This window comes from Onychomys torridus, chromosome 10 (assembly GCF_903995425.1).
Source record: "Onychomys torridus chromosome 10, mOncTor1.1, whole genome shotgun sequence".
Lineage (NCBI taxonomy): Eukaryota > Metazoa > Chordata > Mammalia > Rodentia > Cricetidae > Onychomys > Onychomys torridus.
The window spans coordinates 31,577,411-31,603,429 of record NC_050452.1 but is presented as its reverse complement, the minus strand read 5'-3'; the positions used below and the strand labels follow the sequence as shown (position 1 = coordinate 31,603,429).

Sequence of the window (26,019 nt, the reverse complement as noted above, 5' to 3'; positions counted from 1 at the left end):
ATGATTCTGGGGGGCTGTCCTCCAAACCCAGCTGTCATCCGATATCCAAGTGACAATAGTGGTCCATTCAGAGCAGCTGCACCAGTGGCCATCCCATCAGCCGATGCTGCTTCTCTCTGTGGAGACACTGGCTACATATAGGCCACTCACTGAGGCCTGTGATGCCTGGACAGTCCCCCTTCCACACAGACTGTGGCCTGTCTGTGTTCCAACACGTGAGGATCGAAACTGTCAGGGGTGTGAAGCAAAGCTGGCTTTGCCCTGGGCCTTCTGGGACCTAGAGCTCTCAAGCTAGGACTGTGGCAGTTACACTCCATTGGTTGCCATAAAGCCAGATCCACGAGGCATCAGGAAGTTCACAGCCAGCTCCAACACATGAACAGTGCAGTGTGTACACAGTACTGATGCCAGTGGGTGGGGAGGTGGCACCTCTGTTTTTGTTGTTTGTTTATAATGACACATGGTCTTTCCTAATGTCTGGTACTAGGCATCAGTGCTGTGCATCATGGGAGGGAAGTAAACTCAAGATCTGTGCTGTTGTGGGGTCCAGACATCTACATGAACAGCTACAACCATAGTATGTTAGTGGGGGAGAACCCAGTTCCATGTGGAGAGATGGTGGGTTCTCTCTGGGAGTCTTCCTTCCTAATAGGCTTACAGTGATGACTTCTCCCCTCCTGCCCCACATCATACCTGCTCACTCAGCATCTGCCAGAACCCCAAATCTGAAGCTAGAGTTGGCTGGCCACCCTCAGCTGCTGTTGCTAAGGATTAGGTGAAGGCTGAGTCCACAGCCTCTAGCTGCTCCTGTTCTTCTCCATCATTTCAAAGTGGGCAAATCACCCACAATACTGACATGCTCCACAAACTACCTTCACTACCAACTAGGAAGTCTACATGAAAAATCTTTATACTTGTGTATATAGATGCATTCTCTAATATCTAGTGGTGTTTGTACTACTATGTATATCTGAGTGCCTATGTGTGTGACACATTCTTTGTAAAGCTTAAAACGACTTGCCAAGGATCAGCTCACTAAACCTTCACTGCACCAGGACCCACAGCTGATAGAGGTAGAACCAGAATCTGGACCAAGTAAGTCTGAGCCCATGGCTTGTACTATGAGCCACCTTCTGCGCTACATGCCCGAAACTCACTCCTTTACAGGAAGAAGAAATAGAGAGCTCACCAGGGCCCAGCACAGAAGGAAGACAGGACTCAGCTCTAGAAGGGAACGTCACCAAGGGTTTAGAAAATGCCTCTCTATGGGGCAAGCCTGAGTGCAGACATTACCTGTGCTTTAGAATAGTCTTGCAGCAGTATTTTAGCCACCTCTGGCCTCAGCTCCCCTCTGGCTACCGCGCTCTGTATCTGGGTATAGACGATGCTGCGTAATTCGTTTCTCTGGAAAACAACCAGCTGTCTGTGTGCCTGGGCAAAGTCCTCTGCTTGGTGCAGGGCAAGGGACTTCTGCATTTCCTCCTGCTCCAGCCCATGGAGGGTCCGCAGAAGGCTGCTGCACTCTGCAGCAGACTGTGGAGAGAAGAAGAATCTGTGAGAGAGACAAACGGATGTGAACATGCGCCCACATGTGCACATATGCATGTAGATAATACAAACAATGGATACACCAGCACACTCAAAACAGACAAACAATGCACGTACATTGTATTGCATGCACATGTCATGCATAGGCACAGTGTGTGTGCACATGTAACCCTGTGCATTGTATATAGGAGCATGTGCAGACATAGACATCTTCACTGTGTAAATGCATGTGTGTGCACACACAGCAGTACATCCAAAGGCAGACAAGTGTGTACGTGTATACACAGTACTAACACAGTCACACAAATGGACTCATGCATGAACACAGTGCACCCAGGCATACACACATAGCACACATCTGGATGCAAGCGCGCGCGCGCGCACACACACACACACACACACACACACACACACACACACAGAACCCCAAGCTGACAGTGTTGAGGCTGCTGAGTCCTGGGAAGATGCTGTTTTAACCCACCTTTCCCCATTATCTGAATTTTCTGCCAGAACAGGTGTAACACAGAAAGTTCACAGTGGGCGGGCATGTGCCAATTTGCAAATCAGATTACTTTAAAAGTGTCTGCAAGAAATGGAAATCGCCAAAGTGTCAACGGATCGCACAGTTAGACTCACAAGATGACTCCTAGTGTCAATGAGGAGAAAAATGCCAGCAATCAGGACCAAGCTCAGCTCTTCCTCAGTGAAGAGGGAAAGAGCTGCTGAGAAATGGGACTTGGCTGCCTGTGCTGAGATCTGGAGCAGTGGCACCTAGTGGGCAGCACTCCCATCTGGTGGGAGGTGCTCTTTATGCCCCTCGGGTAAGTGGGATCATAGGACCCCAGTGGACATGTCACGTGACACTTCCATGTGTGAGGGTGTAAACTGGAACACGATAGGATGGCCACTTCTGAGATTACCATTCGTGTGTGTGTGTGTGTGTGTGTGTGTGTGTGTGTGTGTGTGTGTGTAAGTGCCTGTAAGTGCCTGTATGGAGGCCAGAGGTTAACATCCAGTGTCCTCTTTCATTGCCCAACTTAGTTATTGAGACAAGGTCTCTCTGAACTTGGAGCTCATTGTTTCAAATGGGCTGGCTTACCAGTGAGGCCCTGGGGTCTGTCTCTGCCCTCCCAGAGGTGGGGTTACAGATGTGTCACTATGCCTGCTTGACATGGGTGCTAGGAATCCAGAATCAGGCCCTCACATGTGCACAGCAGGCTCTTTACCCACTTATCCCTTGTACTCCACCCCAGTACAAGTGTAATTAGGTCCCTCTTCCATTGCCTATGGGTAAATTGGGGTTGAGGGAAGGCTCCATCATGGATAGCTAAGACTACATCACATGAGAGCCCCTAAGGAGGAGTGGGGTGAGTACTTACTTGGAGAGACAGCCTCTCTCCTGTTGGCCATGAACCCAACAGTGACAGTGGGTATCCATGGTCAAAGGAAACTTCCAGAAGCTAACAGTCAGTCTTACACACTAAATTTTGTATGTCCACAACATGAAGAGCTAGGCCCAGGACCCCAAGGTCCAAAGGAGACCTTGATTGCAAGCTTCAGGCATCTTGAGCACAGGACCCAGCTGGGCTCTGCCAGGACTTTTGTCCACGGAAGCTGGGATATCCTGCTGTTTTAAGTACCTGTAATGAGTGGCTCATTACACAGCCATCAAAAATGGACGTCTTCCCATTTGCAGGGTCAGAACCATAGGCTCAGAGAAGTTCAGGCCCTTGCCCTAAGTTCCCCATAGGCAAACCTTTAAGGTCTGGGTTCTGAAACCACACAGAGAGAAGGCAGTACACTCGCTACATTGGCAGAAGAATGGCAGGGACAAGTGAGTGTGCCACAGAGACAGATCACGGTCTGATCTGCCCACTCCTTCAGAGAAATGCTAAACCCACCGCCAGAGTTTTTGTTGTTTTGCTTTTATTGTTTTAAAGTTTTTAATACTTAGTTATTTTCTATGTCATGAGTGTTTTGCCTGCATGTATGGATGTGCACCATATGCATGCCTAGCACCTAGAAGATCAGAAAAGGATATCATATGCCCTGGTTGTGAGCTGCCATGTGGGTGCTTAGGATAGAACTCAGATCCTCTGGAAGGGCAGTCAGTGCTCTTAACCAATGAGCTGTCTCTCCAGGTGCTTTTACTGTTTAAGAGAGAGAAGGTCTTACATAGCCTGGGCTGGCTGTGAACTTACCAAGTAGCTGAGGATGACTCTGAACTCCGGATCTTCCTGCCTCTATCTCCCAAATACTAGGGTTATAGTCATTGAGCTACAATGCTTAAAGAAACCCCCATTTTTAGTATAAGGTTTTTCTATTTTAGATGCTGTCAGTAAATGTGCACTAATAAAAGGATACTATGAGAGATCCCCCAGGGCCAAATCCCAACTGAACTTTCCAATGAAAGAGGCTTTACACTGAGAGGAGGCATGGCTGGCAAGATGCTTCAGCCAACTGCAGGCTAGCTTTGAGCTGTCCCAGAGCTGCTCCTGCACCCCAGTTCACTCTACACCAACCAAAATGTGAAATTATGATTTCCTCAGTTAGCTCCTTGGACTCCATTCATCGAGACTGGCAGACTGGAAAACCATTCTATCAGTGATGCAATGTCAAGTTCTTACACAGAAGGAATCTTTCTCTTTCGGAAGCTTAAGAGGGAGTTAGGAAGCCTCCCTGGACCCAGGCAGGATACAGGTCCTTAAATAGCCAAAAGTGCCTAGGTACAGAAGAGAGACCACCCTTGCTGTGTTGCACCACATGCTCTTACTGTGGATATCGCTCTGTGTAAATAAAGTTCTGATTGGCCAGTGGCCAGGCAGGAAGTATAGGCGGGACAAGAGAGAAGAGAATTCTGGGAAGTAGAAGGCTGGGGGGAGACACCGCCAGCTGCCACCATGAGAAGCAACATGTAAAGACACTGGTAAGCCACGAGCCACGTGGCAAAGTATCGACTAACAGAAATGGGTTAATTTAAGATAGAAGAAGTAGATAACAAGAAGCCTGCCACAGCCATACAGTTTCTAAACAATGTAAGTTTCTGTGTGCTTACTTGGTTGGGTCTGAGTGACTGTGGAACTGGCGGGTGAGAGAGATTTGTCCTGACTGTGGGCCAGGCAGGAAAACTCTAACTACATGCTCTTTTTTGGGCATCTGTAGCACACCCATTGTTCTGCTAGCACTGTTCAGGATGCTATTTATAGCAGGTGAGGAGGAGGAGAAGGCAGGTCAGGACCTCAAGGGGCTTTAGGGAGCTGAGCTATGAGGCTCTGCTTTTCTGGTCCTCAGTTTACCCACCTTCAAATGTAAATATTTCATACGTCTGAGGTTTCCTTAAAGATGACATTAAACCATGAACTTCAACTTGACACCATCTAGAATCACCCAAGAACAGTCTTAATGAGGAAACGCCTTGACTAGGTTGGCCTGTGGGCATGTCTATGGGGGCCTATCTTGGTTACATTAATTAATGTGCAGTGATCCATGCTAAGAATAGGTGGCACCATTCCCTAGGCTTGGATCTTGAACTATGCAAGAGCAGAAAGAGTGAGCTGAGCACTAGCGTGCCATGTTAGTTCCTCTCTGCTCTTGGCTATGGATGTATTATGACAAGTTGCTTCAAGTATCTGCTGCCTAGACTTCCTAGTCCTGCTGGGCTGTAAATAACCTGGAACTGTGAGCTGAAATAAAGCCCTTTTCCCCTAAGTAACTTTGTCAGAGTACTTTATCATAGCAATGGAAGAAGTGTGGTGGTCTGAATACAAAATGCCACCCTCCAGGCTGACTTGGTCCCCAGCTGGTGGTGCTGTCTGGAAAGGTCATGGAACTATTAGGAGGTGGAGGAAGCATGTCACTGGGGGTGGGCTTTTAGGGTCTCTGTTCTTCCTCTGTGCTTCCTGTGCATGGATAAAGTCTGATCGCTCTGCCTCCTCACTGCCGTGCCACCCTCACTCTCATGTTGCCCTGCCTCCCTGCTTTGACAGACTCTATCCCTCTGAAACTGTGGACCAAAGCCAACTGTTTCTTCCCTAATTTGCTTTTTGCCACAGCAACAGAAAAGGAACTAACCCAGAGGGAACTATGACAGCAACCATGCAGGGTTGACACTCTCAAGCACTGACTGAAGTGCTTGTCTCTCTTCCAGTTTATACTGAGCTTTTAGCTGACTCACAAAACCAGAAGCCATGTGACATATTGATGGGCTGCCCTGTGATGTGTCAATGTGGGTATAGCCTAACTCCAGGGAGAGAGATACATTCCCATCCCAAATATCTTTCTGCACTTTGTCTGAAGATGACTGCCGCACATGGTCAACCACTGTAAGGTTCTGTGGCTGCATGCCCTGCAGGAACTTGCACAGGCTGGAAGTGAACCGGTCCCAGGAGCTGTGCAGCTCAGGTGTTATTTGGGAAGCAGCTTGGTTCACAGGAGGTCGCTCATCTCTGGACAGGTGAGCTGTGATGCACAGGCTAGCAGGGTAGGAGTGAGGGCGGGAGAGGGGCTAGGGCCTAGGGAAGGCAGGTTTATATCGACAAGGATGAAGGCCTGGGCTTCACAAAGAAACAGAAATGCAGGAAGACCCTGGGATCCATTCTCCAAGCTCCACCATGAACACGGAACCATGACCACGACAGTGAAGCACAAAAAGCGCCACAGACACCAACAAGGTGGGAATGAGGCCATACAGCAAGGGGAGGTGACATGCACTGGACGGTGGCAGAGCAGTCCAATGGCTAGCAGCATCAGCACAGGGCCACCTAAGGCCCCCTGGACCTGTGATTATCTCTATAGGTTGGTTTAAAAAGTGGGCTCTTCTCACTCTTAGGGAGCCTAGCTTGGGGAAATGTGGGCTGAACCATAGTGATAGACAGGGCTTTAGAGAAGGGGTGTCACCAGAGAAGCTAGAGTGGGCAGAATAACACCCACCCCCAAACATATGCACTTGTCTAGGTCCTGCCTCTTAACCTGGGAACTTGTGAATCTGAACTTCTAAGGGTATTTGCAGGTTTGAACCAAGTTAAGGATCTCATATGTACATTCAGGATCCAAAATCAAATGACAAATGTCCTTACAGGAGACAGGGAAGAGGTGACAGGGTTCCAGGAAGAGGCCATGAGAGGTTGGCGCAGGGTTAAAATGACTTAGCTACAACCCCAGGAATACATGGAACCACCAGCAAATCTGTCAAACAAGGAAGGTCCTCACCCCAGAGGGAGCCAGGCCCTGCTGACCGCCAGAATTGTATTTCCAGACTCTAGCATCACAAAAGAACACATTCTCATTTTTTTTTAGACATTAGATGTGTGCCACCTTGCTCTAGCAGCCACAGTATAGCAACTACACAGGCCACAAGCCCCGCCCCAAACAAGATAGCACTGAGGCAAGGCAGGTCCCTGGAGCAAGGGAACAGGTGGTGCACAGTGACCCCTGCCTGTCCTTTTCCACAGCTCTGTCTGTGCTGAAGACTGAATGACCCTGAGCCACCAACTGAAATCTTTTATTACTTCTGGGGATATGCTGGGTTTGCCTGACAGGTGGGGCCTAGAGACAATTGTCAGGCGGTTTCTCTAAACTGCTGGGCCTTTAGAGGACATGGGTGTTCAGACCTGTGCTGGCATAGGTCCCATGATCTGGACAACCACCTCTCCTGCTGGGAGGACAATTCAGACTTGCTCAGCTGTACCTGGGAGATCTCTTCTCTCAGGTTGGCAACTGGCCTCTTAACTACTTCTCTCTTCCAATACCATCCATTCTGAGGGGTGCTCAGTGGACCTAGGATATAGGGCACCGGATGCAGAACCAGGATAATTTGTATAATAATGTCTTCCAAATTAACACTCCCTCTTAGAGGGAGGAGAGGCTCATAAGACTCAAGTAGACAAAATCAACTAAGCCTAGAAAGTAAAGGAAACTCAGAAGGCTTCTCCCCAAGGCTATCTAAGCAATAACAGTAAATGTGTGGATGGTTGGATAGATGGATGGATGGATGGATGGATGGATGGATGGATGGATGGATAGATGGATGGATGAATAGATGGATACATAGGTGGGTGGATGGTGAATGGATGGACAGATGGATACATAGGAGGGTGGATGGTAGATGAATGAACGAATGATGGGTGGATGGATTGATGGAAGGGTAGATGGATACATAGGTGGATGGTGGATGGTAGATGAATGAACGAATGGATGGGTGGATGGATTGATGGAAGGGTAGATGGATACATAGGTGGATGGTGGGTGGATGGATGGATGGATGGATGGATGGCTGAATAGATAGATGGGTAGATGGATGAATGGGTGAATTATAGGTAAACTGATCTATGGATGGATGGGTGGATGAATGGATAGGTGGATAGATAGGTGGATGAACTACTGAATGGATTGGTAGATGGTTGGGTAGATAGGTGAATTGGTAAATTGATAAGTGGATGGTTAGATGGGTGGATCAATCCACCAATAGGTGAATAGGAGAATAAATGGGTAGATATGTAGATAGATATGTATATTGATAGGATGATGGTTGGATGGACTGATGAAAGAATGGATGTATGGGGTAAATGGATAGATGGGTGGATAGAAGGATCAATAAGTAGATAGATGACTGATAGGTGGATAGATGGGCAGATGGGTGGGTGCACAGGTAATTTTGATATGTGGATCGATGTATGTATGTATGTATGGATGGATGGATGGATGGATGGATGGATGGATGGACGGATGGACTGGTTGAAGCCCTGATAAAATAATGAGACCTTGAGGAGGAATAAGAAATGTACAAGTCTTCAGGGCTACCTTACCCTCTCACTAACTCGCTTCAACACCTCTTCTGCTTCCTCCATGGCTACCATCTCCCTCTGGTACTGGGTTTCTGTCTTCTTCCTTGCTTCTAGGTCACACTCTGCTGTCAGTGCCAACATCTTCCGCTCATACTCCTCTTGTATTTCATTTTCCAGCAGCAGAAACTGTTCTTTGAAGGCAGCTGTCATCTTCCTCTCTATTTGTGGAGAGAGGTGACCATCACTGGTCAGATTCTTCATCAGAAGGGCAATGACGTCCTTACTAATTTGGTTTCGACAAGCCTCCAGGTCCGCATCTGCCTGATTCAGAGTTGCGATCTCCAACCTTCGAAACAGAAGTCAAAGGGACTCCATTATATGACAGAACCAGGGGCTCCTCAAAACTGTCAGGCTTTAAGGTATTTGTGGGTAGGGCTTTTTCTCTCTCTTTCCCCTCCTTATCGTCCCATTTTTTCTCCCTTCTACCCTTTCATAATTTGAATGCAAAATGTCCCCCCACAGGCTCATTTGTGTAACACTAGGTCATCAGTTAGTGGCCTTGTTTGGGGGAGGTTACGGAACCATGGGAGGGGAGGTACTCCTTGACTGGAAGAAGTGGGATGCTGAACACAGGCCTTGAGGGTTATAACCCCACCCTGCTTCCTGTCTGGTCTCTGCTTCCTGATCCCCCCAGATGTAAGCAAGCAGCATCACATTCTTGCTACCAGCCTTAAGCCGTTCCTGTGGCCACACCCTCTCCATCCTGATCGACCCATTCCCTCAGCCCATGAACCAAAATCAAAATTTCTGCCTTTAAATCGTGGGATGTCTGCGGCATTTTTAAGCCTCTCAGATCATCTGCCCAACTGTTTTCCAGAGGTCCAACCCAGCAAAGCGTAGAGACCCTTCCTCTACTCATGCTCTGCAATAGTGGACATCGTCTGTCATTTGATGGGATGTGACAATATAAAAATATTAAGGGATCGACCACAGAAAATCCCAAGCATTTGAAAATGGAGAACACACTGTTGTCCATATCAGCCTGCTAGAATTTTGTCACTTTTCACCGATCCCATTAGTTCTGTTCCTTGCCATGTGTGTCTGAGCACTGAAAGCAGATCTTAGCTATGCCATCTATCTGGAAAGCCCTCACCATGCATCTGTAAGTATCAAGAAGCTATATAGATACACGTGAAGACAGAGAAATGGGTACCTGGCTATTTACCTACATGTATTTTACCTGAAGAGCTATAGGAAAATATTACCTTGAGTTAAAGGCACTTCAATAACACCCAGTGCTCTTAAGCCCCCATCAGTCTCATTTTAAAGGACAATCCATGCACTGGCTTCCTTCATTGTCTCAGCACGTACTTAACTGCAAGGGAAACTCTGTTGGATCCAGAAAGAATCACAGGAGATGCCTTAAAGAGGTGTGTGCACGGTTAAATGCTAAATGAGCCAGACAGAACCTCACAAGTTCTGAAAGAAAAGCTGTGTTCTACTCTTGAGACAGACAAAACAGACTTCACACCTTTAATGAAGCCTGGTGGAGCAGGAGCAAGAATGGCTCCCCCACCGTGTCTTCAGTCCTGCACACGTGGACTACAAGTCACAAGCAAAGGAGCTGAGGCGGCAGATGGAGCCACTGCTCGGCAGCCGACTCTAGAATCCAAGCAGCCATAGAGGGGTTTCAGGTTGCAGGTGGGGCGGGGCAGGAATCAGGGTCAGAGGAGGCGGGGCAGGAATCAGGGTCAGAGGAGGCGGGGCAGGAACCAGGGTCAGAGGAGGCGGGGCAGGAACCAGGGTCAGAGGAGGCGGGGCAGGAACCAGGGTCAGAGGAGGCGGGGCAGGAACCAGGGTCAGAGGAGGCGGGGCAGGAACCAGGGTCAGAGGAGGCGGGGCAGGAACCAGGGTCAGAGGAGGCGGGGCAGGAATCAGGGTCAGAGGAGGCAGGATATGAGGAAGGAAAGAATGCAAGGGAAGATTGCTCTGAAGACCTAGGAAGGGCTGAGCACTGAGTGAGGCCGTCCCTGGAAGCTGCAAAGCTTGACTTTTGCCTGGTGAATCCCTCAGATTCTGATCCCCAGAATCCTAAGATAACAGCTCTCTATCATGAGCTGCCAAGACTGCAGTGATCTGTTACAAGTGAATAGCAAGCTCAAAAACACCATGCCAGGCAGCTGTATCCATCATTCATTCTTTAATTCAGAAAATATGGTGGCCTGGGCTGGGCAAATTGCCAGTTCTTTCTCCTGATTGCCTAAAGAGCCACTTACTAACCAGGAGAGCTCAGTAAAGGACTTGGTTTTTGTTAGAATTCTAAGCCACACCCCCAGCTACATGACCCGTGCCTGTGCTGGCAAGATGCTTGGTCACCCCAGGGCCTTATATCCTGCAACGTAATCCAGGCTCTGCATGATCATGTAATTTGCGAGCAGTGTGATCACGTAATCTGTGCACATGCCTGACGTAGCTACATATGCCCATATGTGCATGTCCGGGAGGGGGGCTCTATAAGAGAGGGTTCCACATATCCCTCCCCTCTCTTCCTACACGGTCATTCCATAGGCCTATGCACATCCCTTCTGTTCCCTTCCCTTAATACACTCTTATAGTGGACTTTGTTGAACTTCATGGCTTTTCTTGCACAGTAAACAGTGCAGCTTAATAAATAATATCACACTGCATAATAAATAACAATTTTTCCAACCTGCAGAATGGGGATGGCCTTAGATTGCTGTTCAAGTTTGTATCAAGCAAAGAAATAACAATTTCACAGCCCAGTTTCCTAATATCTTGTTGGCCCCAAATGCTTGTACTTCCCTTGGTAGCCGCTCCTTCCCTGGGGAAACTGTCTGCCGAGGAGTCAGAGCAGAGAGTCTGACAGGTACCCGGCTCAGAGATATTTTACCTGTAGCCATTTCACTGCCTAGAGCTCTGCACAGACTGTCAGAAGTGGCAACAAGAAAAACTGTCAATGTCCCAAGGCCACAAGACACAGAAAAAAACTGTTTCTTCAAATCAGTTAAATTTCCAAGCTATTAATGACATATTAACACTCATTGTTAATGCCCAATTGCTTTAAAAAAAAAAAAAGATAAATAAAACAAATTTCTCACTCTATATAGCATTAGGTCCACTGGGGAAAGGACACATTTCCATCACCCTTCATTCACCTGTCATCATTTACAGGACAATGAATTGCACATCGTTCTCCATTACCCACAGGAAATCCTTCATGACATCAAGAAGACAGGTACTTGGGGTCACATGGAATGGGGTTCTGATGCTGGAACTCCTGTACTTCTCTCCGAACTTGGACATCCACTGTACTCGTCTAAGAAACACCATTGTTTAGAATTTCCAAGAACCAACTACAATGAACACTTTAGTAGGCTACTGATGATAAAAATGAGATTGGTGTCCAAGCCTTCTTTCTTATTTAGTTCTTATAAAAATTAACCATTCTGACCAAACAATGAGGCAAGGTATCAGAATAAAGTTAGGATATGTAATTGATATACAGAGCAGCAAATGTTTTTTTCTGAATGGGGGGAAAGGACTCATAAAGCAACATGAGGAACAGTAATTCAGAAGGAATCTGAGCAGCCACAGCCTCCTTTAGAATAATGCTGGTATCTTCAAGTTAGCTAGTTAGTGTAACCATAGACCCACAAAACAGCTTGGCATTAGCAAAGAGAAAGTTGTCCTCATCAGAAGCCAATTTTCATGAAAAGAATACTGCAAGATTCCTTGTAGAGGCCAAACATCACACTTACACCCCATCAACATAAAGATTAGGCAGTGAGAAACAGGAGGAAATACCCCCTGAGAATCTTCACTAAGTGGGTGCCAGAGAAGGTGAGGGAAACATTAGAAAACCAGTGATACCTCCTTCAAGCCAGCAGCTCCTTATGAACCCAAATACTGTAAAAGCCCCAGGGCGGGCTCTTAGCGTCTTTCTTCCTGGACCCTCCTTCATTGAGTCTTTGGGCCTCTGTGCCTGGAAATGTTCGCCCTTTCCATCCTGAGGCATGGGGGGAACCCATCCATGAACAAAGCAGAAAGCCCCTGCACTCAAGAACTTCCAGCTTAAGTGGGTAAGACAGAATTCCCCCTTATCCTACTCCCACCCCTGTATGTGTCATGACTTCTAGCGACCAGAGATGCTATGAAGAAAAGTAGTTTGGGGGTACAAGATGGAGGTGCTGCTGCTGCAGAGAGACTTTTCCCCAGCTCTGTGTGACCCTCTAATCTACTGTGCCCATGCAGCTGCTACTTTGACCTACTCTTCTGACTCGGAGATGCCCACACCCCATCCCAACTCTAGTATGCTGCCACTACCACTCAGTTTAGTGGATCTTCTCTCAGAAGAACTCCTGGGCCAGGTGTGCTGGTGCATACCTGTAATCCTTGCATTGGGGTTATGGAGGCAGGAGGATCAAGAGTTCAAGTTCATTGTTGGTCACATAGCAAGCTCTAAGGCTAGCCTGGGTTCCATGAGACCCAGTCTCCAAGAAGAGGAAGAGGATGATCAGGATGAGGAGCCTCGAGTCTCCACACCAAGGCATTTGTATTCTGCCCATGTATAGAGTACAAAGACCTAGTATTCAGGCAGCAACCACCACTATGCTGAGCACAGAACTGGACCTCAGCCAGGACCTGCTAAAAGACCCACCAATCAATTAATTTTTAAAAGTGTTTCAAGTATGAAGAAGCAACCCTAAAAAATAAATGACCCAAAGAAGCCATCGAACAGCTCCATCTTCCTGCACTGTGGGCTTTTACAGAGGAAGACCACTTTGCTACTTTGAAGAATGTTTGGAAAGAATAAAAAAGACGGGAGTTGTAAACACAAACACACCATACAGTTAGCATGGAAAAAACTACTCAATAATATTGAGTAATCAATATCAATAAAATCAATAACCAATAAAAATGTGTATTTACAACTCCAGCACAACAAGGACTCCCTACACACCTACTGTGTACAAAACAATTTGCAGACAGCATAGGGGGCAGCAGCGACAGCTCGGAGCTGGCAGCAAGCGAAATATCAGAGAAAGAAGCACAGCTCTGAACGTCTTCCCTTCCGCTCTCTGTCTCTGAAGCATCTGCACTCAGTATTTGGAAGTGCTCGAGCCTGGATTCACGTTCCTTACCACCCACATGACCTCAGGCAAGCCAGTGAGCCTCTCTGAATGACAGCTCCCTGGGTTGAAAATTGAGCACCCATGAAAATTTCATATGGTGCCAGATGCTTGGTGTGACCAGGTTTCTGGCCAGGGTAGAAGTAAATTACTTGGAAGCACACCATGCTTCTAGAATCTTCCATGTTCACTCACTCCTACCCAGTTTCTCCTTCCTCATAACAGGTCCCAGCATGCATTGGGACCAAGCCCACTTCCCCTGTGACCACAGTCAGGGAACCTGATAAAAAACAAAAAACAAAAAAAAAACAAAAAAAAAAGGCTCTCGCGGGACTGGCTGTTGGCAGCGTTGCGGCTGAGCGGCGGCTGCAACAAAGCGTTAGGCACGATGTCTCACACCATTTTGCTGGTGCAGCCTACCAAGAGCCCAGAAGGCAGGACTTACGCTGACTATGAGTCTGTGAATGAGTGCATGGAAGGTGTTTGTAAAATGTATGAAGAGCATCTGAAGAGAATGAATCCCAACAGCCCCTCCATCCCATACGGTACCAGTCAGTTGTTGGACTTTATCGATGATCTGGCAGACCTCAGCTGTCTGGTTTACCGAGCTGATGCACAGACGTACCAGCCTTACAACAAAGACCGGATCAAAGAGAAGATCTACGTGCTCCTTCGTCCACAGGCCCAACAGGCTGGGAAGTAGTTGAGTTGGAAGCATTTGGGGCTGAGGGTGGGCTTGGCACAGGAGCATACAGCGTGCTGTAGTGAACATTTTGTATGATAGTGATCCTGTTTCCATTTTGTTACTAAAGCCAAGATTGAATGGATGACAGGCCAGTGAATGATCTTTCCACTCTGGAACCTCCACCGCCCCTTTGCTTTCCTTTCTCTCTTTTACTTAAACATTTTTATGATAAGTCAGAGAAAATGTTCTTTGCCAGTTAAGGTTGGTTCCCGTCCTTGAAACTGTGTGTATCTGCTTTACAGCAGTGACCATGCACTAACCCTTTGTGGGGGTAGGGATGGTGACGAGCTTAGTTATGTCCTCTGGGGAAGTCTTAGCGAAAAATAAAAAATGTTCTGTTAAAAAAAAAAAAAAAAAAAAGACACACTCCCCTCTCCAATCCTCTCTGTGGGAGGCAGCCTGTGATGCAAAGTCGAACATGCAGGCAAGCCTTTCAGGAGTAAGTCAGCATTGAGAAAAGGGCACAGTACCACCTGGTATTGGAAATGTGGCAATCATCACGCTGCCCGCTTGCTGGGTGAGAAGCCCGGCTAACCCTCCAGTAAAAAGCACAAGCAGGATAAATGACTTACTAGAGAAAAGGGCTATTTTTAGTAAGGAGCCCACGAGAGAGAGATTGATTTCCATGCAGACTAAGCCCCTGACATTTCCTTTGTGGGAGCTCCTAAACCTTATGACAGGTCAACAAAGAAAGATAAAAAATAACTGACAATTCTAGAAGGAAGGAAGGCAGATAGGCAGGCAGACAGACAGACAGACAGACAGACAGACAGACAAGGTACCCAAACCAGTGTCCAACCACTGAGGCTGAAACATAATTGAGTCAATAAATTTTAAGCCTGAGCTGGGGGGCGGAGACGGCAAGATGACTTAGAAGTTAGGACCACTACCTTCGAAACTCCCAGGAATCCACAAGGACACAAGGATGACCCCAGCTAAGACTCCTGGCAATAGTGGAGAGTGTGCCTGAACTGGCCTTCTCTGTAATCAGATTGGTGACTACCCTAATTGTCATCAGGGAGCCTTTATCCAGTAACTGATGGAAACAGATGCAGAGATTCACAGCCAAGTAGTGGCCTGAGCTCTGGGAACCCAGTTGAAGAAAGGATTGAGGGATTGTATGAGCAGGGGGGTGGTCAAAATAATGACTAGGAAACCCACAGAGACAGCTGACCTGAGCTTGTGGGAGCTCAGGGACTCTGGACTGACAGCTAGGGAGCCTGCATGGGACCGACCTAGGACCTCTGCATGTGGGTGACAGTTGTGTAGCTTGGTCTGTTTGTGGGGCCCCTAGTAGTTGGATGAGGATCTGTCCCTGGTACATGAGCTGACTTTTTGGAACCTATTCCCAATGCTGGGATGCCTCACCCAACCTTGATGCAGGAAGAGGAGATTGATCCTGCCTCAACTTGATATGCCATGCTTTGTTGACTCCAATGAGAGGCCTGCCCCTTTCTGAATGGAGGAGGAGTGGATTGGGGGGTGGGGTAGACAGGAGGTGGGAGAGGGAACAGGAAGAGAGAAGGGAGGGGAAACTGTGGTTGGTATGTAAAATAAATGCAAATTTTAATTATTAAAAAAAATTAAAGAAGACCACTGTCTGCTTTTCTAGAGGACTTGTGTTCAATTCCCAGCACCCACATAGCAGCTCACAACCATCTGTAACTCCAGCCCCATGGGATTCAGCATCTCCTTCTGGCCTCTGTGGGCACCAGACACATGCATGCTGCTCAGACATACATGCAGGCAGATCACCCACAATAATAAAATAATTTTTACGACTGAGCTGGGGAAGGAGGGTGAGGCTCTGAGAGGAGGGATGAATTTTACTCTTAGGCTGAATCTCCCAGCCACGCTTGCTAATTGATGTGAAACGCTCCTCAGACAAAATAAGATCAGCAACCAAGGAGAAACAAAGAGACAGCCCCAAAGCCTGAGAGTCACTAAGAATGTCGACACTCCCACATCAGAATTAGCAAGTTTCAACACCAAGGAGAGTTGCCTGTGACAGGGATGGAGGAGGGCTGGGCTCCTGACACCCTTCACATCTGGAATCAAAAGAGGGCAACACACTCCTGCTGAAGAGGGCCACTTCACCAGGTCAGAAGCATGCAGAGTCCTGTGTATGTGTACATTAAACACCCAGCTGTTGATTATCCAAATCAAATCATCCCACTCAACTCTTCATTCATTTTGGGGGAGAGCTAACATCTGACTTTTGGCTAGGAAATGCTTTGATAATTGCTCGTGTTCATATCACAATATATGAGGCGGTATTTTTTTAGTTCCTGCCAAGAGCTTGCCTCCCAGCTGCCCGCCCATCTCTGCCTTCCTAAGACAAGGTGGCAAATTTTAATTGCCATCCCTGGCATTCCAATTACAGAATCGAGCAAAAATGAAGAAGGGCTGTGAACAGTTGTTCAAAGCCTAGTTATCCAATCTGTGCACACTACCCTGAAAGCCAGAAATGGATGGAAGCCTGAGCCTCACCACTGTGTGAGGTTGGTCCTGTGCACCCAAGGCTCCTGGCCTGGCTGCTCATAGAGCTGCTGAACAAGAGAGGAGCATCCCCCAAGTAGGACAGAGTCTTCACTGCCAAGGACAACAAGTAACTCACAAAGCACCACCAGTCAGACTCAGTACAACGTCTGTCCTGGGAGGGCTTACAGCTGAAATGCTCTACCTTGGACCTACCTACTCTACGTGCCATGGAACATAGGTTCCTAAACCCAGGGACACAGGCCCGGCACTGCTTGATTGGCTCTGCTTCCTCCCCTGCTCAGTGCTAGTTCCTGTGTGTGTGTGTGTGTGTGTGTGTGTGTGTGTGTGTGTGTGTGTGTACACCAGAGGACAACCTCAGGTGTTATTTCACAGGAGTCATCTACCTCCCTTGCTCTAAGAGACAGGGACTCTCACTAGCTTACTGGTTAGGCTAGGCTGGCTGGCCAGTGAGCCTTAGGGATATGTCTGTCCCCACCTCCCCAGCTCTGGGGTTATAACTGTTGAGAACCCTGTTGACTACTAGCTGTGTCCCTGGAAAGGCTTCTTAACCTTACCCCACCCCACCTCATCTCACCCCACTTCACCTCACCCCACTCATCCCACCCCACCCTACCTCACCTCACCTCACTCCCTCACCTCACCTCACTCCCTCACCTCACCCCACCTCACTTCACCTCACCCCTACGCCACTCCCAAGGAGTTTCTGAAGACCTGGGTTTGTTTGCAGCTTTTTCACCCAGGGTTTGGTGGGATGTTCTGTTGGGCACACAGCACCATGGGTCTTTATCAACAACACAGAGTTCTCCCCAGCAAACCACAGCTGGCACTATGCCAGCCTCTTTTTCAAAGAGATGTTTCTTCCCTGTTTTCTGCAGTCAGTAAACAAACAGCCAGCACACTCAGCATGATTTCACAAATGCCCCTTGCTCCTTCCCATTCTTCTGTCTCCCGTTCCTCCTTCAGCCTGAGGTATTTCCCCTCATTCTACTTGGGCACCTCTAACAGGAGTGAAGATGTCACCTCCTCCAGGGAGCATTTCCAGGGCTCCGGAAGCTTCTTCTGCATCCAGCTGGCCCAATAATACTCAGTGCCTAACAGCGCTACCATTCTAACCACCAAGTGATGAATGGACGACCAAGTGACCATAAGGACACTTTGCATTTGCTGCTCCCAGCCCATCACCTCCCAAAAGCGGATAAGACTGAGGACCCTTACTCTTCTAAGGCTTGAAGCATGCCCCCGTGATCCTCAGAAGTCAGGATGTCAATCACTTGGTCATTGAGGGAAAGATCTTGGCTCACACCATTAGCAGAGGTGAAGGGTGAGGGCTCCAGCCTGTTCTCAGGGCGCTGAACCTGTAGAAGTGAAGAGACAGCTGAGTCGGCCTGCTGGGAACACTGCATGCTGGGAGGGAAGACAAGGCTGTATAGTCAGAAAGGCTGGCCTCCTCCTACCTCAGACCAGCCCTTGTCCTGGTCAGAGCCTATACTGTCTCACCAAATGAAAAAGATGCTGATTTCAACAGCCTCACACAAGTGTGCTGAGGGGATAAAACAATAACATGCGAAGACATAACCATAAGTACTCTGCTACTGAGACCAGGGGATAGCTCAGTCAGGAAAGTGCCTGCCACCCAAATGTGAGGACCCAAGTTCGAGCGCTAAAACCCACATTTTTAGAAGGCTGGGCAGAAAGGCAGAGGCAGGCAGATCCCTGAGGCCCACAGCTAGCCAGCTAGCCTATCCAACTGGTGAGTTCCAGGTTAATAAGAGACCTTGCCTCAAAAAACAAGGTGGGCTGAGCGGTGGAGGCATACGCCTTTAATCCCAGCATTCAGGAGGCAGAGGCAGATGGATCTCTGTAAGTTTGAGGCCAGCCTGGGCTACAGAGTGAGTTTCAGGGCAGCCAGGGCTACACAGAGAAACTCTGTCTTAAAAAACAAAAATAAAAATAAAAAATAAAACAAGTTGGGAGGCGCCTGAGGAGAACATATGCACACAGGAACAAGTGAATGCATGCACTGTGCACACACGCGCGTGTGCATACATGCATGCACGCTCACACACACACACACAGAGAGAGAGAGAGAGAGAGAGAGAGAGAGAGAGAGAGAGAGAGAGAGAGAGAGAACACAGAGCACAGAGGACCAGGGTAAAACAGTATCTTCTGGAAATGACAGGATATGGTTGCCTGCACATGGCCTGCATGAGATGAAGCCGGTCAACATTTCACCATAGAGGAGAGAGGGGCTCGTGAACCCTCACCCCTAAGGAACCATTGACAGCTAATGGCTTCTTGGGGCGACAGGGGCAGTTTTCTTTAGGGGTATGACCCTGGTAAAATGACTCTGCTCCACTGAATGGCCCCACACCTAGGAGTGTATAGGAAGCACACACCTGACTCAGGAGATTTTTTTTTTTTTTTTTAAGTTAGGGATGGACTTGGGAAAAGTTAAGAGGAGAACTGGAAGATGGATATGATCGACATACATTATGTGAAAGTCTCAGCGAATTAATAAAACATACATTTAAAATGACAGAGAAGTAATTGTAAAAGTCCGTCATCATCATCCTCCCCATCAGAGGGAAACTGCTAAGTGGCCTCCTCAACCTGGACTTGATGTTCCTGGCGGCTGCCTGTTGAGCACACAGGTCTGTGAGATGAAGACACATGTGGCCACAGCCTGCAGGAAGATTGGCTCCGAGGCTGGTTTTGCCCTATCCAGTCCCTCAGGCAGGTTGGCTCCAGTTATCTGGCTCTGGTGGCACTCCGGGACACATCTGGCATTGTTGATGCCCCTCTCTTCCTGCCATGCCCAGGAGGCATTATTTCCTGGAATGGAGTGACTTTGAGTCTGGCTTCAGGCTATATTCCTGTGGAAATGCAGACCAGGAGCTGAAAGAGCTTAGGCCTAAAAGGTCCTGTGTGGAGTAGTCTCGCAAAGCAAGCAGAGGACCCAGAGAGATTGCAATCTACCAGGAAGTACCCACAATGATTCCCAGACAAGTAGATGCTTGGTTTATATTCAAAGCAGAGGACAGAGACACACGAGAGGAAGATGGGGGAGGGAACTGAAAAAGCCCATTAGCATGAGCAAGAAGAGCTCAGCTCCCTACGGGAAGCCAGTCACTGGGTACATCCAGAGGGGTAAGTGAGGGGTGGGAGGAAATGAGGCACAGGTTAGGTCATGGGGACACACAAGCCAGACCAAGGAGTTTGGCTCCAGCAGGTGGCATGGAATAGGGCTTGAACTGGGAGTAGCAAGAACACATCCACCCTACAGGTGGAGTGCTAAAATGTAAGGTTCTTACACCTGGCAATAGTTAAAACAGCCATCAGCTAAATATGAAGTCAGCCTAAGTATTCACCACACATAAACGCACAATGAGTGGAATATTATTTAGCCACAAAAGGCACCATCCCTTCTGTCCTAGTGACTGTTCTATTGCTGTGAAGAGACAGCATGACCAAGGTGACCCTTAAGGTGTTTAATTAGGACCTTGCTTACAGTTTGGGAGGGGTAGTCCATAATCAGCATGGTGGGAAACAGATAGGCATGATGCTGGGGCAGTAGCTGGGAGTTTTACATCCTGATCCACAGGCAGAGAAGGAGAGAGAGACTGGGCCTGGTGTAGGCTTTTTAAACCTCAAAGCCCATCCCCAGTGAAACACCTCCTCAGCCATTGACTGGAGACCAAGCATACAAATATATGAGCCTATCAGGGGCTGTTCTCATTCAACCCACCACACTGTCAAAACATGGATGGACCCGGAGGATGTTACATCCGAACTAAGTCAAGCACTGCTCAACATCACATATGGACTCAAAAAAAGATGATTCCTGGGGTTGGGGATTTAGCTCAGTGGTAGAGCGCTTGCCTAGCAAGCACAAGGCCCTGGGTTCGGTCCTCAGCTCTGGCAAAAAATATACAAAATAAAAAAATAACAGAAACAAAAAGATGATTCCTTAGAGGTTGAGCATAGTGACGGTTAACAGGGTACAGGGGAGGAGACTGGAAGAGGCTGTCCAGGGCAGGCAGGAGGAAAATGCTGGGCAATTCCATAGCACGGGGTAGCAGCCTGGCCACCAAAGAAGGTGCCACATATTTCACAACAGCTGGAAGAGAGTTTGAACACTTCCTCACAGGAAGGAAGGATGAATGTCTGAGATGACAGGTGTGCCATGCTCAATTGATCATTACACACTGTGTGAATATGTCAACCTATCACATTCTACCAGATAAAGTCACACAATTGTGTGTTAATTAAGTATATTTTTTTTTTTAGGGAATCATTCTAGGAGCTTTTGCTTAATTAATGAATGAATTAATTAATTTCCCTATTTACTGACAATGCTGTGGATTGGCCTGGTAAAGGCTAGGCAACTGCTCTACAATGGAGATGCACCCCCAGCCCCAGGGTGAAGGGTGGGGTGGTGTCCCCGAAGAAGCTAACCTGAGCATCTATCCTTAGCTCCCAAGTGGGGTCTGACGTGGCTCAGAGTTGGGACACATCAGGATGAAGGATGAATGTCCACTTACACCACTGCCTACCAAAGCATCCCTGAGAGGAAGACTCACCCGGCATCTGGCCAGCACACTTCCCTGCAGACACCGACCCTGTGCCAGGAAGAACAGGGCCACCAAGGTCAGCACAAGGGAGATGATGAAGGCCACGATGAAGCCTGCTGCATGGAGGCCATGGTTAGAGAGAACCTGCATGGAGAGAAAGGAGTCTGGAGTTTCCTCCTGCTACCACCACCTGACTCCCAGTCACGTAGATGACCTCAAGGTAGCAGAAAACATGGAAATATCCAGAGTCTACAAACCACAGAGATTGGAGGCAGGAGAGTGGCTGCCAGGGGCTGGGAGGGAAGGGATGAGAGCAACTGCTTATAGGTACTGAATTTCCCCCTGGAAGTGATGTGAATGTTCTGGAACTAGATAATAGTAATGGGTTTGCGATACTTGATTCACACAATATCAATGCCAATAAATTTCTATTGTTATTACATGTACACATACATTAATATGTTCACACACACACATGCATGCACACGCACGTGCATGCGCACACATATACACCCAGCATCCACACTACAAAAGCTGAAGCACCTCACCATGTGTCAGAACATCTGTTTGGGGTTTTGTTTTGTTTTGTTTTGCTAACTTGATTTACTTTTATGTTATATGCATTGCATGTATGTCTGTGTGAGGGTGTTGGGTCCCATGCAATTGGAATTATAGACAGTAGTGAGCTACCATGTAGGTACTGGGAGTTGAACCTGGGTCCTCTGGAAGGGGAGGCAGTGCTCTTAACCGCGGAACCATCTCAGGACATCTGAGCTGCCATTACTACTGCAAGCAGAGAAGGGCTCGGGGTAGAGGAATACTTGGGCAACATTAAGTGGATGTAAGGCTGAATGACAGATTGCATGTGAGGATACAAAAGTGGACAGTGGCCTTGGATCATCTGTACCAGTGAAACCCCTCTCCTGGGGAGACAAGAACCCAAACTGAGGCTGTTCAAGTATTCGATCCAGCCTCAAGTCAGCATCCTTAAATGTCCCCATGAACAGCACAGCCAAAGCCCACCACTAATCACTGTCAGCACAGATGTTGGGACACAAGCAAACCTATGCTGCGATATCTAAGCAGGAAGCAAAAAAGGTGGCTGTGGCAGCCTCCGCCCCCAGAGCATGTTAACTCCCCCGCCCCCGCCTCTTGCAAAGAATCATCGCTCGTGGTGCCCACCCCTGTAATCACACATTCGCTGCAATCTCGCCTTTGATGGATTCTTCATAGCACTTATGAGGAGTGATACTGCACAAAAAGGCCTTTCAAGAAGAGTAGAAAAGATGGGAATTCAATACCGAGTTCCAAAGACACAATGAAGGCTTGCATAGAAAGTTTGGCTTCAATTATGTGATAAATATATGTATGGGTTTGGAAGGCAGGATGCTAACACGCCAGTCATTCTCCCTGACGGTGGGACAGCTGTCATTGCTGAGTTTTTCTGTGTGGAGGAGGCTGGGCACAGAGGGGATCTCAGGATGCCCAGGAGCCACACAGTAATCCTCCCCCCCCCAAAACTCGGGAAACGGGGAATACGCAGGATGACTTTCCATGTCTCCCCCATACAAGGGAAAGGGGGGCACACACAACTTTCCCAGCAGAGGTTTCAACAAGTTTTGCTGAGATCTTAAGCTTGGCACTCCATATCCAAGGAGCAGGCAGGATGTGGGCTTGCTGGCCCATGTCCTGATAACCTGGAGAAGTGGCATTGACAGAGACTCTTGGCCTCTAGCTGATGGGTGGGTGTTCAGATTGACTGCAAAAAGTATCATCATACTTCACAAGTCCTAATGAAGCCTCGCAGTGATGGCTCATCTTAGCTGTCAACTTGACTAGATCAGGAATCAACTAGGAGACAGGCACTGGGCACAGCAATGGGGGGGTTTCTTGATTTCAGGGCATTTGGATAGGAAGACCCACACTTAGTGTGGCTGGTGACTTCCAGTGGCAGCCCACATAAAAGGAGATTCAAAGGCCTCTTCCCGGCAAAGTCTCTTATGTCAGTCAACAGGTATGTCAGGGGCCATTCAGAGGAGTAAGCCTGACACTGTGATGCCATGGCAGTCCAGCAGGGGACAAACAACCTGCCTGGGGAGTAGGGGGAGACTAGAGTCAGAGATGCTGGTCCGAGAAATGTCTGAGAGAAAGGACTGGGAGACAACATGGAAAACAGAGGGTCCCAGTGGCCCCTGGAGGAGACAAGGGAGTTAATCTTTCTGAAGAAATGTCAGGAAGAAGCCCCTAAGAAAAGAGCCCAGGAAGGTCTGGGTTCTTAGGAAGACAACTAAAGTCCTGTGTCGAGCTGTTGAGGAGCACTGGAGGCAGCTAGGACACTCAGGAGCTGAGGTCAGGACAACGGCCAGCGGGCTGGAAAGTGATGTGGCAGAAACAGCAATAGTGATGACATGATTACCTGCACACTGCCATCTCAACTCAAAGCCTCGGGGTTTTGCTAATAATGTGACATCTAGAAGGCTACAAGGGCTCTCTGTAAAACCCTGTGTTCAAAAATTCCCATTTCAGGCTGGAGAGATGGCTCAGCGGTTAAGAGCACTGGCTGCTCTTCCAGAGGTCCAGAGTTCAATACCCAGCAACCATATGGTGGCTCACAACCATCTGTAATGAGATCTGGTGCCCTCTTCTGGCCTGCAAGCATACATACAGGCAGAACACTGTATACATAAGAAATAAACAAATCTTTTTAAAAAAAATTCTCATCTCCTAGCTAGCCATCTGTTATGACTTTCCTCCTCTTGTGAGTTAACATATGCTATCTACATAGTAGGCCACTTGTCTTTTATGTACACTATAAATATCTCTCCATGTTTCTCCCTTATCTTTCCTGCATTGTTTTTAAAAGTAAAATTTCCAACCGCTTATTTCAAATTCCCTGGATTAACTTTCTATACATTACTTTATCTATTCAGATTTTCTCTGATTAGAACATCCGCCTCTGTCATTCTTTCAAGAGACCTTTGGCCCTAAATCCACCCAGGACACCGTCTTCTCCCCATTTAATAAAACACTTCACTGCACAGACACACATCCATCCAGATGAGTTCTCTCTCCTCCTGGGTGGACTGCTGGCAGTGACCCTGAATGCCTCTGGCCACTGCGACCATGGGTAGAACTCTCTCTGTGTATCTTCACGGGCCCTGGGATCCTTCCTAGAGAGCACCTCAACCTGCCTTCCTGGTGCCTGCCAGCCAGCAGGGACCAATCCACAGGCAGCAGGAGGGTCTGGAGGAACCTGAGACCAGCAGTTCATGTCTGGCACTATGGGATACTCTGAGACTCTCCTCACCAGGGTTATGGGCAGTAAACCAAGAAGAAATTTCCTAAGGCCTTGTTTTCCTTACCTGGCTTGTCAGCTTGAGGCAGTAGGGTAGTTTGCGCATGCTCTGGCATGCCAGCCAAAGAGCCAGCAGATGCATGCCATTGTTCTGTCTGACAATTCTTCCTGCCACCACCAATATAACCCTGTCACCTCTTCAAGAGCCCAGGTTAGACCTGCTAAACACACCCACCGCCAAGGGTCCAGCCTCACTGGCACGGATCTCCCCTCAGGACACCTGGGCTTATGTCCATCCTGTAGGTGCTGGTATCCACAGAGACTTAAAGAAACACAGCGCTCTACACAGACTCACCCATTTGCCTGGATAGATGCCATGACTTGGCTCTCATTTTATGGCTAGGGAAGATGAGGTCCAGATGATCGGCTAGAAAACGCTGAAGGTCACACACGGTCAGGACTCAAACCAGGTCAAGTGGTCTTAGAGCCTGCTACACTCACAATACTATGGAACCTCGTGTTCCCATACCTCTTGTCGCCACTGCACAGCGATCCTAGAATGGGTCCCAGAGGGTACCTGGTGAGGGATAACCTGCATACTGCACAGGCTCTTCCCCCTGCTTCCCCAAAGGCAGTGTGTAGGTGAGAAGCAGCCTGAGCTCTGGAGAAAGCCCCTCTCCATCCTTATGGGAGGGCTGGGCCTTGGAGGAGGGGCACATCCATTAAGAGAATGTTCCCCATCACAATCATGAGGCCACCAGCCACTTCCACAGCTGACTGGCAATTATCATCGGTGACAATCAGCTCAATCAAGGCATATTTACTGAATGATTGTCACCTACCAGGTGAGGGAGGAAAAGGAACACAGAATGAACCAGATCGGGTTACTTCCTTTGGGAGCTCTCAAACCAACAAAGAAAACTGTTATCTACATCTTTGACTGTTTCACTGGGCTTCAGCCTTGCTAAAAGCCAGACCCCACTCTCTTTCCATCTCTTCTGTGTGGTGCCATGGCCCCTAAGATGTGCTGAGTCTCACCATATAGCTGTGGGACTTGCCGCCTGGGATCAAAGGCCATACTATCATCTGCTAGACCCGCAAGCAGGAGTGAACACGCCTGGCTTTGTTTCCTACTGTTTTCTAGAGGCCAGCCTCTGAGCTTGGGCCTTAGGCAGCATCTAGGGACCGACATCTGGGAGGGAGCCCACCACTCACTTAGCATGTTGTGCAAACAGTGTGGTCTCGGCTGAACATCTGCCTCCTCTTGGAGTCAGAAATTGGTGTGAGCCAGGCAGAAGGTACCTGTGTGGCATTGAGCCCCTAAAGAATGTTCACAGATGCTCCTAGGACTCATTGCTGGAGAGTCCCCTGGGAGAGCACCTGAAGGTCACTGGGGACTTTCTCCAGACCTCCTGTCTTTCATCTG

At 48.2% G+C, this 26,019-nt stretch overlaps 2 protein-coding genes across 2 annotated transcripts in view; one reads left to right on the top strand and one right to left on the bottom strand.

The window, feature by feature from the left end:
* The window catches only part of Evc2 (EvC ciliary complex subunit 2), an 89,595-nt gene that overhangs the window by 46,121 nt on the left and 17,455 nt on the right, over positions 1–26,019 (bottom strand). The window contains exons 6-9 of the mRNA XM_036200958.1: positions 21,308–21,442; positions 17,943–18,082; positions 8,352–8,676; positions 1,294–1,533 (exon numbers count right to left, since the gene is read on the bottom strand). Of these exons, the coding sequence (XP_036056851.1) occupies positions 1,294–1,533; positions 8,352–8,676; positions 17,943–18,082; positions 21,308–21,442 (840 nt within the window). The remainder of the gene's footprint in view (positions 1–1,293; positions 1,534–8,351; positions 8,677–17,942; positions 18,083–21,307; positions 21,443–26,019) is intronic.
* LOC118592173 (enhancer of rudimentary homolog) lies at positions 13,869–14,183 on the top strand. The gene has a single exon (XM_036200959.1). The coding sequence runs from the start codon at positions 13,869–13,871 to the stop codon at positions 14,181–14,183; it is 315 nt and encodes a 104-aa protein (XP_036056852.1).